The 13,945-nt window shown below is 38.8% G+C and overlaps 1 protein-coding gene across 4 annotated transcripts in view; it reads left to right on the top strand.

Annotated features, from left to right (window-relative positions):
* LOC106881990 (peroxisome biogenesis factor 10) overlaps positions 1-13,945 on the top strand; it is a 76,197-nt gene that overhangs the window by 16,256 nt on the left and 45,996 nt on the right. For 3 of the 4 annotated variants that reach the window (XM_052974168.1, XM_052974166.1, XM_052974165.1), the window contains one exon: positions 11,518-11,598. In XM_052974168.1, coding sequence (XP_052830128.1) covers positions 11,518-11,598 — 81 coding nt within the window. Of the gene's footprint in view, positions 1-11,053; positions 11,164-11,517; positions 11,599-13,945 lie in introns of all 4 variants that reach the window. The other variant, XM_052974167.1, reaches the window with a different exon arrangement.

The raw sequence follows: 13,945 nt of genomic DNA, 5'->3' as shown, positions 1-13,945 counted from the left end.
TGACCACCAGATAAGGGATCGGTAGACCCTGTCAAAGGCTTTCTCCATGTCAACGAAAGCCAGTTACAGAGGTTTATCCTTGGCTAGATATTTCTCCTGAAGCTGTCTTACCAGAAATATAGCATCAGTGGTGCTTTTCCTTGCCACGAACCCAAACTGCATCTCATCTAAATTGATTCGCTCCCTAATAAGTTGGGCTATGACCCTCTCCGTGACTTTCATTACCTGATCTAACAGCTTGATACCTCTGTAATTATTTGTATCTAAAGCGTCACCTTTACCTTTGTAGCAGTTGACTATGGTGCTGCTGCACCAGTCATTGGGTATGACTCCTTTGTGTATCACCTGGTTTGCAATACGGGTTACTAGGCTATAGCCGACACTGCCAGATATTTTGAGCATCTTTGCAGTGATTCCTGATGGGCCAGGGGCTTTCTTTGTCTTCATACTCTTAATTGCTTTATCTACCATGGTACTGTTGACTCGGATAGCTGGTCCCTCTGTTGGGTCGACATTTGGCAGACTCTCTTTCTCCCATTCATTCTCTTTATTGAGCAATCTTTCGTAGTGGCGTCTCTAAACCTCTTTCTTTGCAGCCTCATTTAGTGCAAGTGTATCATCATCCATGCGAACACATTTCTCTCCCACGACATCATGATTCTCTCTCACACACTGTCTTGCAACACGAAATACTTCAAGTCTTTGGTCCTCACGGCACAGAACATTGGTAAACTTTTTCTTATCTGCTTCCCCTCTGGCTAAGTAAACCTGTCTCCTAGCTTCCCTTCTGGCAGTCTGATACAATTCCCTGCTACCTCCGTTCTTCCAGTCCTTCCAAGCCTGTTTCTTTTTTCTAATAGCCCTGTCAACCACATTGTTCCACCACCACTTTACTTTGGGTCGGGAGGGGACTTTACACCAGCCACAGATCTGATCGGTGGCTCTCAAAAAGTTGTCCTGTAGAAACCTCCAGTTGTCTTCCACGTTATATGATGCTATATCCCCTTCTATTTCATCAAATGCTTCAAGTAGTATGTCCCTAAATCTCTGTCCATATGCAGGATCTTTAAGCTTCCAAACCCTTCTCCTCCAAGCCAGTCTACACCTGGGCATTCTTTTTGCCTTGATTTCGAAGTCGCTAACTACTAACCTGTGTTGAGGGGTACATTCTTCGCTAGGGAAGGTTTTGGCATTTATAAGCTGCCCTTTTTCCCTATTTCTGGCGAGGATGTAGTCGATTTGACTAGAGTGTCTGCCGGAACAGTAAGTGACTAGCTGACAGGCTGGTTTCCAGAAGTTGGTATTGCAAACCATAAGGTCATTTGCATCACAGAACTCCAGCAGTCTGGTTCCCTCCTCATTGCGGGAACCGAAGCCATAACCTCCATGAATGCCATGGAAGCCCCCTGCATAATGTTCTACATGACCGTTGAAGTCACCAGCTACAAAGAGAAGGTCCCTGTCAGGTATTAACTTTGTAGTTTGCTATAGAAAGCCTGTCTACAGGTATCATCTATCAGACACAATTTTACAGTGAAAACTGATTGTATTATTGAAGATACATCTAGAAATCTGTGAATATCCATAGAGAATATATGAAAATATTAACAAAAGAGAATGAATTGAGTAGCATGCTTTATTGCATTGCCACTGTATCCAGAGATCATTGCCAAAATATTATTATATAATATAGGAAATAATACATTATATCAGTAATTCAAAAGGGCGAAGGAGTGTGGTGGTATGGGCATGTTTTGAGGATGGTGTTTGAGTTTGAGGTAAATGGACTGCGAAAGCAAGGTAGACCACGAAAGTGAGGTAGACCAAGGAAAATGTGGAGGGGACAAGTGGAGGAAGAAATTGGGTGGGTTGGCTTGAGAAGGGAGGACGCCCAAAACAATCAAGATGGCGAGATGGTGTGAGGGTGGTTGCTATGGCATTGAGATAGATCCGGCTATTCTTGTTAACAGGGTAAAAACCAGGATTTAGAACACTGGATGATGATGATGATCAGTATGGATTAAGCAATACTGGTGTTTATTCTTCAGGTATATGCACAATCGGTTTGCTAAATCAAACCATATTCTGCAGAATATGTATCACATGTTGATGCTATTATAATCATTTCATTAGCACATCACAGTTAAACCCCCCCCCCCCCAAAAAAAAACCCATCATAAACCAGCAAGTCAAGAAATAGTATGAATGAAGAAAATGAAAAATAAAAGGTAAATTAGCAAATAGCGAGATAAATTAATAAATTAATTGATAAAACATGTAATTTAACTTATCTTTATGTCTGCATAATTTCTATATCTTAATATCAAGTGTCTCCTCTAAGGTCATTTGGTCACGAAACCCCAACAGTTCAGTTTGATACCACTTTCTTTACTTAGAGCTTATTCATAAATGCTTTCCACCTCAAACTGATTTACAATCTACCTGCTATCAATTCTATCTATCTAGTTCTACTACCATGATGTGTATCCTTTGAAGAAATAAGTAGAGATAAATGAAGCAGTAATTAAAATTGTGTAGAATGATTAAGGAATGAAAACTCATTTTCCATTCCTTTATATTCAGATGTGCATATTTATACACACGCACAAACATATATATATTCACATGCACATATATACATATGCATATAAATACATTATTAATAAGATAATAAATGTATACATATAGACATGCACCACACCCATACTCATACATATCTATATCTTATATATTAAAAGGCTAGTTGTCTCTCTGTCTGTGTGTATGTTGTGTGAACCACTTCTACTCTCACAATTTTCAACTGAATTTCATCAAATTTGACATGTGTGCTCTCTTTGATTTAGGACGCTTTTTCTTATAATTTTGTCGTTGAAATTCTGCGCCCTCAACATAAATAGACTACTCTCAATTCACCTAGGATTTGGCTTGAGCCAGATAAAAAATATGACACACACCCAGCTGGAAAAAATCAATACTTTACTTTGTCAGCTGTGGCGAGCTCTTATTGACTGCTTGCACAGTACTGCCAGCAGTATTCATTTGCGAGTTACGATTTGCCTCTGTTTTCACATGAGCACTCTTTTTCATATAATTATTCCAACTTAAACTAGCCACTTCAAAACTCTTACCCAAAATTAAAAATCCTTAATTCGGTCTGTTTCATTAACATTTTTGCCAACTACATTTTACTATTTTTTGGGTGCTACATATTCACTGCTTTTTCCTTAGGACTTTTTCTATTGTGTAAACTGATAATTTTCCACCATGACTCGATGCAAAAGATCCAATATAGGTCAGCAAACAAATGCTGCAAAGAATAGTAAATATATGCGTGCAAATGAATCTGCCGAGGACACCGCCAGGAGGAACTAATTCTCTCAATGCACTTAGGATGGCTTCAGCATGAAGAAGGGAAAGTGAAGAGCAGTGTTGTGATCAGTTAGCACGTATTGCTGCGCAACAAGCCGCCCAGAGCAACAAGCAACGTTCAGCATGCTGAACAAGAAATGCTTCCTCTACTGCTGCTGCACAAGCTTCAGAGACTGCAGCACAATGTGGAGATCGACTTACAAGAGATGCTTCCTCAACTGCTGCTGAGTGAGCTCCAGAGACTGCAGCATAATGTGCAATTCGACTTACAAGAGATGCTTCTTCAGCTGCTGCTGCATAAGCTGCAGAGACTTACAAGAGATGCTGCAGCAATTGCTGCTGTATGCACTACGGAGACCACAGGGGAAAGACAACAACGACTGGAGTTTACAGCTCAGTGAAGGGCTGCACGATGTTCTTACTGAAGGCCATGCTTCTCATGTTGGTCAGTGACAACATTCAACTATGATCCTACAATTGACTACAGTAATCACCATGACATTCAAATAGGTTGCATATCCACAATCTGCCAATTTTGTGGAGCTGGAGAAACTCCCAGCATGTGCTGCTCCAATGGTAAGATTACAGTAGCTCTTCTACAAGATCTTCCACCACTTTTAACCGATCTTTTGATAGGGGCGTCTCCTTATTCTCATGACTTTCTCAAGCGGATACGTGCTTACAACTGTGCATTTCAAATTACTTTCTTCAGCGCCAACATCATACAAGATGGACATTTCATACCTTCCTTTAAAGTGCAGGGGCAGATTTACTATAGAATTGGTTCCCTGCAGCTGCATAACGCTACCTCATCTCAGTTCCTTCAGCTCTACTTATTTGGCGGCTACACTCACCAGCCATACTTAAAAAACAATGCTGGGCACGCCTGGGCAATCCTGGGTACGCCTGTGAGTATATATAAAATTCAGATTGTGTGTATATGTGTGTAAAGCTGTGTAGCTTCTGAAATTCACAACTGATTTTCTCCAAACTGGAAATATATGTTACTTATGTTCCAGACATGGTTTTAAACTCTTGAAACTTTTGACGTAATGTGTAACAGGGCTCTCGGAAGCAGAAAACAACCTTTCATGTATTATGTACAATTACCATGGACAAGGGAGGTAACTCTTTGCAAAGTAACTTTCAAAAATTGATTGTCTCCCTTACATCCAGTGCAATGTAAAACATTCCATTACTAGGTAACAATTTTTCCATTGAAAAAACTCAGTTCATTGTATGTATTTTAAAAATTTTGCAAAGATATTATCTTTTTTCATTGAAATTTTCATTAACATACAATTGTCATCTTTCATTACATCATATTTTCATCTTATTTCATTACATCATATTCATTAACATAATGTTTTCAAAGAGATCCTCCATTGGTCAAAAAACAGCAGTAGCAGAAAAATTGAAAAGAAGAGCAAATGAATCGTCACAGGAGAGTTCAATTAGACATTCACAAAATACTGCATGTACAGCAGCTACTGCAAGAGCAATGGAAAACAATGAGAAGCATAGTATTTGCCTGGCCAGGAATGCTGCATTAGCAGCTTCAGCTTGTGCTGGACAGAGTCAAGAATAGTGTATTATATGCCATAAAAGGAATGCTGCTGCAAGAGCTGTAGAGAATGCAGAACAGCATGCAATTCACCACAGAAGGAATGCTGCAGATACCACAGAAGATCAACATAATCAGCTAGAGAATATCGCTTAGCAGAAAGCTACTGTGCAGGGTATTTCAAGGCCATGCATTTCACAATGGTTATTCAAAGCATTCCACTATGATCCTAATCTTAATTATATTATTCACCCTGATATTAAAATTGGTGATATGTCTGCCACTTGCCAGTTTTGCAATGCTAAAAAGTAGTCAGGAGAAACTCCTAGAATGTGTTGCTCCAATGGGAAGGTTAAATCGTACCTCCTTAAAGATCCACCACAGCTGTACAGGTACAATGCCAGAGACAAAGTATTTTCTGGATAAAATCCGAAAATATAATTATGCATTTCATATGACATCTTTCAGGGTAAATATTGTCAAGGAAGATGGATTTATGCCCACTTTCAAAGTGCAGGGACAAATGTATCATTGGACTGGATCACTCCAGCCTCTGGCAAATGAAGAGCCTCAATTTCTTCAGCTGTACTTCGTTGGCAACTATCAAGAGCAAGCTGTCAAGTGGAACTCTATTTCACATGTACTAACCTGGAGCTAACGCTAAAATTTCAAGCGACAAACAGCTATGTACACAGTTTCAAATATGTCTTGGAAACAGCACCTACACCAAATTTTAATGTGGCACTTAATGCTAACCAAAGGCCATCTGGGGAACATGCAGGTCACTATAAGGGACTCACACACAATGAAATTGCTGTAGTTCTCCATGGTGACAAACACAAGAAAAGAGACATTGTTCTCAAGTTGCGTGATAGTAGATCAGTGGGACACACATCCTACGATGCGCTCCAATATCCACTGGTCTTTGTGAATGGTGAAGATGGATACCGTTTCGGCATTCCACATCATAATACAAACTTGAAAAGAACACCAAAAAAGACAGTTTCCTGCATGGACTTCTATGCATATCGCTTCATGACCTGAGTCAACTGCTTTAATCACCTCCAACATTTACAACAACTCTATCACCAATTTGCAGTTGATATGACTGCAAAAATGGAGTCAGAGAGATTGTTGTACATACAATTAAATCAGAAGCAGCTGTGTTCTGACAGTTATAGACTTCAAGATGGCATCAACAATGATGTGGCTCCCAGAAACCTAGGACAGGTCTGGATCCTGCCATCAACTTTCACAAGAGATCCCCGTTACATGCATGAGAGAACCCAGGATGCTATGACATGTGCGGCATTAAGGTAGGCCTGACCTATTTATAACTTTTACTTGCAATCCAAAGTGGAAGGAGATCAAGAATGAACTCTTCCCAGGTCAGAAGGCCAAAGACAGACATGACCTCCTGGCCAAAGTCTTCTGCCTGAATTTACTTAACTCATGGACCCCATCAAGACAAGGCAGGTATTTGGACCTGTAAAATGTGACATGTACACAATTGAATGGCAAAAAAGAGGCCTTCCATATGCTTACATTCTGTTTTGGCTATCAACAAAGATCAATTCCAATGACATTGACAAGATTATCTCTGCACAGAGCTTCCAGATTCATCTATTGACAAGGAACTGTATGTGATAGTGAAGGCAAACCTGGTGCCTGGTCTGTGTGGGTGTGGCTTCAACATAAACTTTCCATGTTTGAAACACAAGACTGGTGATGATGGATATCCATCATACAGTCAAAGGAAACCAGAGGATGGAGGATTTACAGCAAAGATTTCGTCAACACAAGGTTGATAACAGATGGATAGTCCCATGCAGTCCATTCGTATTAAAGATATTCAACGCCCATATCTTTGTTGAGTTCTGCAACTCTGTGAAGTCCATCAAGTATGTATGTAAGTATGTAAGCAAGGGTTCAGATGCTGCCATGTTTGGCCTTCAACAAAACAATCAGCCAAGATGAGGTAACACAATACCAAGTGGGATGATACATCAGTAGCAACGAGGTCTTCCGGCACGTTTTTGATTTTCCACTACACCAAAGGCACCCTGCCATTCAACAGGTTACTGTGCACCTGGAAACCATCAAACAGTGTACTTCACTGATGCTAATGCTGCTCAATTGGCACAGGAACCAAAGGACACTACCTTCACTGTGTTTTTCAAACTTTGTCAAGTAGATTCATTTGCTCAAACCTTGCTGTATCCCCATGTACAATCTTACTACACCTGGAACAAGAAGACATGGACACAAAGAAATGCAGGTCAAGATGCTGATGAACAGCCTGGCAAAAATTTTGACAATTGCCTGGGGAGAGTTTACACAATGCATCCCAGCCAACATGAGTGTTTCTATATCTATCTGCTACTGCTTGAGGTCAGAGGACCAATGTGTTTCCAAGATCTAAAAACTTGATGGACAACTTTGTGCTACATATAGGGAAGCTTGCTTATAACACAGACTGCTAGAAGATGGGATGCATCTCTGGCAGAGGCTGCTGTATTACAGTCACTTAGAAGTCTCATAGCACTATTTGCAGTATTATTGCTAACATGTGAACTGTATGATCCTGCCTCTTTGTGGCTCAAGTACAGAGATGACTTGTCTGAAGATTTGAAACATCAAGCACAATTGCAGTTTCCTGTCATAGAAGTTAGTTTCAGTTACGAAATCTATAATAAAGCATTAATTGACATAGAAGACAAGATTGTTTTAATGGGTGAAAATGTTTTGCCCACATATGGCCTGCTGCCAAATACCCTTCTCACAGATATCCAGCAAGAAACATCCTATGACATTAATGCTCTTGCCAGATATGTCACTGAAACTGAGCCAAAACTGCTTCCAGACCAGCAACATGCTTACAACACTATTGTTGACTGTGTGCATCACCAAAAAGGAGGCATTTTTTTCTTGGATGCACCTGCAGGGACATGAAAAGTATTGGTGACAAAACTTCTCCTTGCCCAAGTTAGGCAGCACAAGGACATGTTAGCTGTGGCATCCTCTGGGATTGCTACAACTTTGCTGCCTAGTGGCAGGACAGCATACTCAACCTTTAAGCATCCTCTGAATTTGGCAACATCTGACACACCTACTTGTAACATCAGCAAGAGCTCAGACAAGGCACAAGTGTTAAGAAGGTGCCAGCACATTGTGTGGGATGAATGAACCATGGCACACAAAGGAGCTTTTGAAGCACTTGATAAAACTTTAAAAGACATCAGAGATTGTCAGAATCCAATGGGAAGTGTTACACTCCTGTTGTCTGGGGTTTTCAAGCAGATTCTTCCAGTCATTCCCAAAGGAACCAGGGCAGATGAAGTCCTCTCCAATGTAGCACCAGGTCACAACATTGACTCTTAACACCAACATGAGAGCTGAACAGTACAGAGACCAACTGTCAGCAAAATTTGCTAAGGACATTTTGACACTTGTTGATAGCAAGATACCTCTCTATGAAGACAGAGAAATGCCACTCAGCCCATTTTGCACCGTTGTTAATAATGTTGATGATCTTAAAGCCCTGGTGTTTCCCAATCTGAAGGAAAATTATCACAATCTCAATTGGCTGTGTGAAAGAGCAATACTGGCTCCAGAAAACAGCACTGTAAGTAAAATTAATGAGCAGCTGCTGCAGTGCCTTCCTGGATATCCTCACATCTATAAGTCAGTTGATACAATGACAGATATAGAAAAGGTGGTAAATTATTCAACAGAATTTTTCAATGCATTGGAGCCTCTAGGACTACCTCCCCACAGATTGGAACTTAAAGTGGGAACTCCAGTAATGCTATTGAGGAATTTGGATCCACCAACACACTGCAATGGGACAAGCCTGGTGGTAGGAAGATGATGCCATATGTTATTGAAGCCGTCATCCTGTCTGAATATGGAGAAGAAGGGAACGTTTTCATACCCAGGCTTCCTCTCATGAAAAATTCCTTTTTCATTCAGAAGAATGCAATTTCCCATTCGTATTAGCTTTTCAATGTCTATCAATAAATCCCAGGATCAGACACTGTCTGTGGTAGGACTTCACTTGGAAAAGTTGTGCTTCTCACACAGGTAATTATATGTTGGCTGCTTTAGAGTGGGAGTCAAAAAATATCTGTTTTGCATATGTTCCACAAGGAAAAACAAAGAATATTGTTTACCAAGAGGTTTTGTAGGAATTACTATATCCTATGATGCACTCCAGTATCCACTGCTCTTAGTGAATGGTGAAGATGTATACCACTTTGGTATTCCACAGCATAATATCAATAGTCCTAAAGACTGCACCAACAAAGCAGTTTCCTTCATGGGCTTCAATATCAAAGCATATTCTCCAATTACTCCCACCAACCACGCAGTAAGCCATTATGCCTTACTTTTTCAAGTAATTCATTACTACATATTCTCATGTGACTACATAGGCTCACTTTATGTTTCTTATTCTACAGCCACACCAGCAATCCATTGTCAACGCTTCACCTTCTGCAACATCTCAACAGTTCACTTCACCATTGCTGTCTCCCATTGCAGTCCCTTTCTGGAATGTATCCATTTACATACAGTATCTCCATTACACCTACATTTATTTGACTGTCAACCATAGGTCATGGTAGCCACAGTGCTGACAGATTTAAGGTGCATTCAAAAATCACTTACCCACCCACCGCCAATTTTCTATAACAGGTTAGGGCCTGGAATCCTCCATATGGATGCATGACATGTCACTTAGTTGAATTAGCCCGTTTACTCCACAAATGTTTTGTCATCAATGCTGCACTTCCCTGTATCACATGTTTCAACTTAACTGTAATATATATATATATATATATATATATATACAGATTATGTCATTTCAATCCTGAGCAACGCCAGGTGTTTCTGCTAGTTGTTAATAAGATAATCAATAATATATATTTAGTTAAAATTGAAAATTAACATACAGTTAAAAGACAAAATAACATACATAGAGACACATTGGTACATGCATATAATAACATTCTCAAATTTTTACAGAAATATTGAGGTAGATATATGCACACCTGTTGCAGATGGTTGTGTAAATAAACCATTCACTAATATGAAGTTGCAGGCTTTCCTATGTGGTAATAAGTTTGGTTCCCACCCATAAGTTTCCAGGTTTAGTTCCACTGCATTGTGCCTTGGGCAAGTGTTTTCTATTTTGTAGCCTTGGGCCAACCAAAGCCTTTTGAGTGGATTTTGTAGACAGAAACTGAAAAAAAAGCCCATTGTATATATATATATATATGTATGCGTGAGTGTGTGTCTTTGTGTCTATGTTTGTCCCCCCACCACTGCTTGGCAACTGGTGTTGGTGTGTTTACACCCTCATACCTTAGCAGTTCGGTAAAAGAACCTGATACAATAAGTACCAGGCTTAAAACAAAGAAGCACTGGGGCCAACTTGTTTGACAAAATCTTTCAAGGTGGTGCCCCAGCATGGCCACAGTCTAATGACTGAAACAAGTTAAAAATAGAAGGTAATGCGAAGGTGCAGGCATGACTGTGTAGTAAGAAGTTTGCTTCTGACCCACATGGTTCTGCATTAAGTTCCACTGCATAGTACCCTATTCTGCCTACTGCTATATGGTTTTGTGTTGTTATTACATTTGTTCATTATGCTAACCCTTTGTGCTTATACCTGATGAATCAACACTTACCAATATGGCTGAAATAATACTGATACAATGTATTGTTTCATATATCATTTAATAATGTTTTAGCCATCATCTGGTAAAGCGCATGCATCTGGTGCATGTGGTTTGTGAGTTAGGTGTATAAAAGTGTGGGATGAATGTAATAATTTGGAATGCAGTGTGGAAGGATGTAGTTATGTTATCATGATCACTATTCATACCTGATGAGATAGAGCAGCTATGGTGGAAGATGAGGTATTTTTCTTTTTACTAGAGTGAAGAAGGGAATCTATAGTATGAAATAATGCTACTGGTTGAAAGAATGGAAATAGTATGTGCAAGTGAGCTGAAGTTGCACCTAATGGGTCATGTGGTCTTGTTTAGGTGAATGTCATGTAAAATATTCAGTGATACGATCTACTAACCTATGGCTGATTTTTCCTATATATAACAGGCCACAGAGCTGACATTTAAAGGTACCATCTAACGTTTTAAAGGAGTGCAGACGCATATTCCACAAACCAAGTCTGCTTGTCTTGCTTACTTTCCACCCATCTTTAAAAGGTACAGTATGGTCATGACAAGAATGTATTTGAAAATAATTCTGGTTGATTAGGGCTAACAGTATGTGAATTAAAACTAACTTTTCCCTCATATGTGTTGTGGAAGGATTCCGACCATCACCCAAGTAACTAAAAGTGGACTGACCCATTGCTATGAAATAAAGAACTGTCAGCAATTGATCGTAAGCAGTTCACTGTGAGCCATTGGCAGAGAGTGTGTAACCTCATGAAACAGTAATTATATTGTGTCGTGTGAATACTTTCTTTCCCCCTACTTCATTAAATTATATATCCAACACCAGGATATAAAAATATGCTAACTGCTCTTATTTTCATTGTCTCTTCTTATATACAGGTATGAGATCATGGATACACTTTCGCAAAGAACTGGAAGTTTTTGCTGATTTCACTTACTTCTTACTGACAACAGCTGCTGGTAAGTGCATGGCTTTTGTTTGTCTTTTTATTGCTATTTATGCACCACTAATTATCTGGATACACACATATATAATATGCACATTTACTTGCACATTCATGCATACATATATACATTATATTATATATATATGTATTAAATATATATATATATATAAAAGAGAGTTTGTATGTATGTGTACGTATGTTCCTTATGCATTCCGAAACCAAATTACTGATTTTGCCGTATGGGGCATCAAAAGATTCAGTAAGCTTTTGACTACCAACTAAACTATATTTTCATTCACTTATTTGCATTACAAAAATTTATCATTATCATTTTTTTTTAGTCACCTATCATAAACGACATCTTTTACCACAACCACCACAACGATGATGACATCATATTTTCTATATGAGTGTGTTCACGTGTTTGTTACGTACGTTAGACTGATGACTGACAAGTATATGTGTGACAGTGTTTGTGTCTGTCAGTATACATACATTTTTGTGACGACTGACACACACACATCTAATGACAGACAGACACACACAGGGACAGAGATAGGCTTCAGGTGTGCGTTAATGTATGCCTGTGTGTGTGTGTCTTAGTATATGTATGTGACTTTACCCCCACCCAACAGTGAAATGCACTGATATTGAAAGTTACAATGACCAGGTTTCATTAGAAAGTGAAAATAGTTTCACACTTTCAATTTGAACCAAAATTACAGTGTTCAATTATGAGACTGATGATGTGTGAATAATGAAAGTAATGTTTCTCCAAATTTCACATCTGTATATTAATAAAGAAAATTGCTTAGGTGATCTTTCGTTTTGACTTGCAGAACTGTCATCTGCATTCATTAGAAAAAAACTTTTATTTATTTACTTTTGTTTTAAAATGAAAGAGAGCAGAAAATAAAAGATGTATGTACGTGTATATGAAATGGATGTGTGTGTGTGTGAGAGAGAGAGAGGGAGGGAGAAAGAGAGAGAGAGAGAGGAAGGGAGAAAGAGAGAGAGAGAGAGAAAGAGAATGACTGAAGGGGTGTGTTGTCATGTATACGTACATATATATCAATACATATGCTTACATCTTTTTGTATGTACATGTGTGTATGTGTGTGTATATGAGAGAGAGTGAGTGACTCATGTATGTGTAAGTGGCACTCTCACTCTCTCACACACACACACGCACATGTCCATTTCATATACACATTCACATATTTTTCTCTTTCTCCTCTCTTTCACTTTAAAACAAAAGTAGATAAATAAAAATTTTTTATGGAAATTAATGAACAAAACAAGCTAATCTGGATGTCAGTTCATGGACAACTTTGAGAGTTGTAATGAAACATAGGCACTGCTTATTATCTATCTACCAAATAAACTATGTTTTTCACTCAACAACTCTTTTTTACAACTAAAATAACCTCGGCAACTATGTTGAGTTGCACAATTTTGAGGTAATTTTTGGACAATATTTCACACATGCATAGAATTCTACTTAGACAAACATTTATGAAAATTGTATTAAAATAAGCCACAACCAAAAACAATTTCATTAAAAGGCATCCATTTCTCAATATGTTATGAGGAAATACAGTCACTCTCTCTCTCATGCACAAAAAAGATGTATGCATATGTATTTATGGGTGAAGGTAAAGAATACACACACCTGGTGTTTAAGGTTAGGTTTATGCTGAAAACGGGTGATGTACATATTCTTTACCGCCCCCATTTATGTACGTGTCTATGAAAGATAATGTGTGTGTTTGTGTGTGTGTTTGTGTGTGTGAGAAAGAGAGAGAGAGAGAGCGAGTGAGTGACACACATACATGCAAAAAATTCATACGGCACACACCTTCATTCACTCGCTCACTCTCTCTCTTATACACACATCCATTTCCTATACATGTACATCTTTCACTTTCTCCTCTCACTTCAAAGAAAATGTCACTTTTTCACTTTATCCTCTCTTGCAATTTCTGCTCTCTTCATAGCATAAAGAAATTAAAAGAATTTTATGGAAATTTAATGAAATGTTGAGTTGACAACTTTGCTTCTTCAAATGAAAGAATGCCATAAAACGACTTCTTTTGACACATGCACACACACATACACATACTATAGGTAAAACTTGTGATGAGCGTATTTAAATACCTGATCTTCAATATAAACTTAAAAAAAGTTTTCCCAGAAATCCTGTCATTTACCTCTTTTTTCTAGTATGTCTGAGGTGAGATTTCCGCTCCCTCGCCTTATTTTTTTCCTAAATTTCTTCTGATTCCTATGTCTGCGTGCCAGTGCCAATGGACTGGCTCCTGTGCAAGTGGCATGTAAAACACACCATTTTGAGCGTGGCC

The sequence above is a fragment of the Octopus bimaculoides genome, chromosome 17, assembly GCF_001194135.2.
Source record: "Octopus bimaculoides isolate UCB-OBI-ISO-001 chromosome 17, ASM119413v2, whole genome shotgun sequence".
Classification (NCBI taxonomy): Eukaryota; Metazoa; Mollusca; class Cephalopoda; order Octopoda; family Octopodidae; genus Octopus; species Octopus bimaculoides.
Note: the sequence above shows the minus strand (reverse complement) of the source record. Positions and strands in the feature narration are given on the sequence as shown.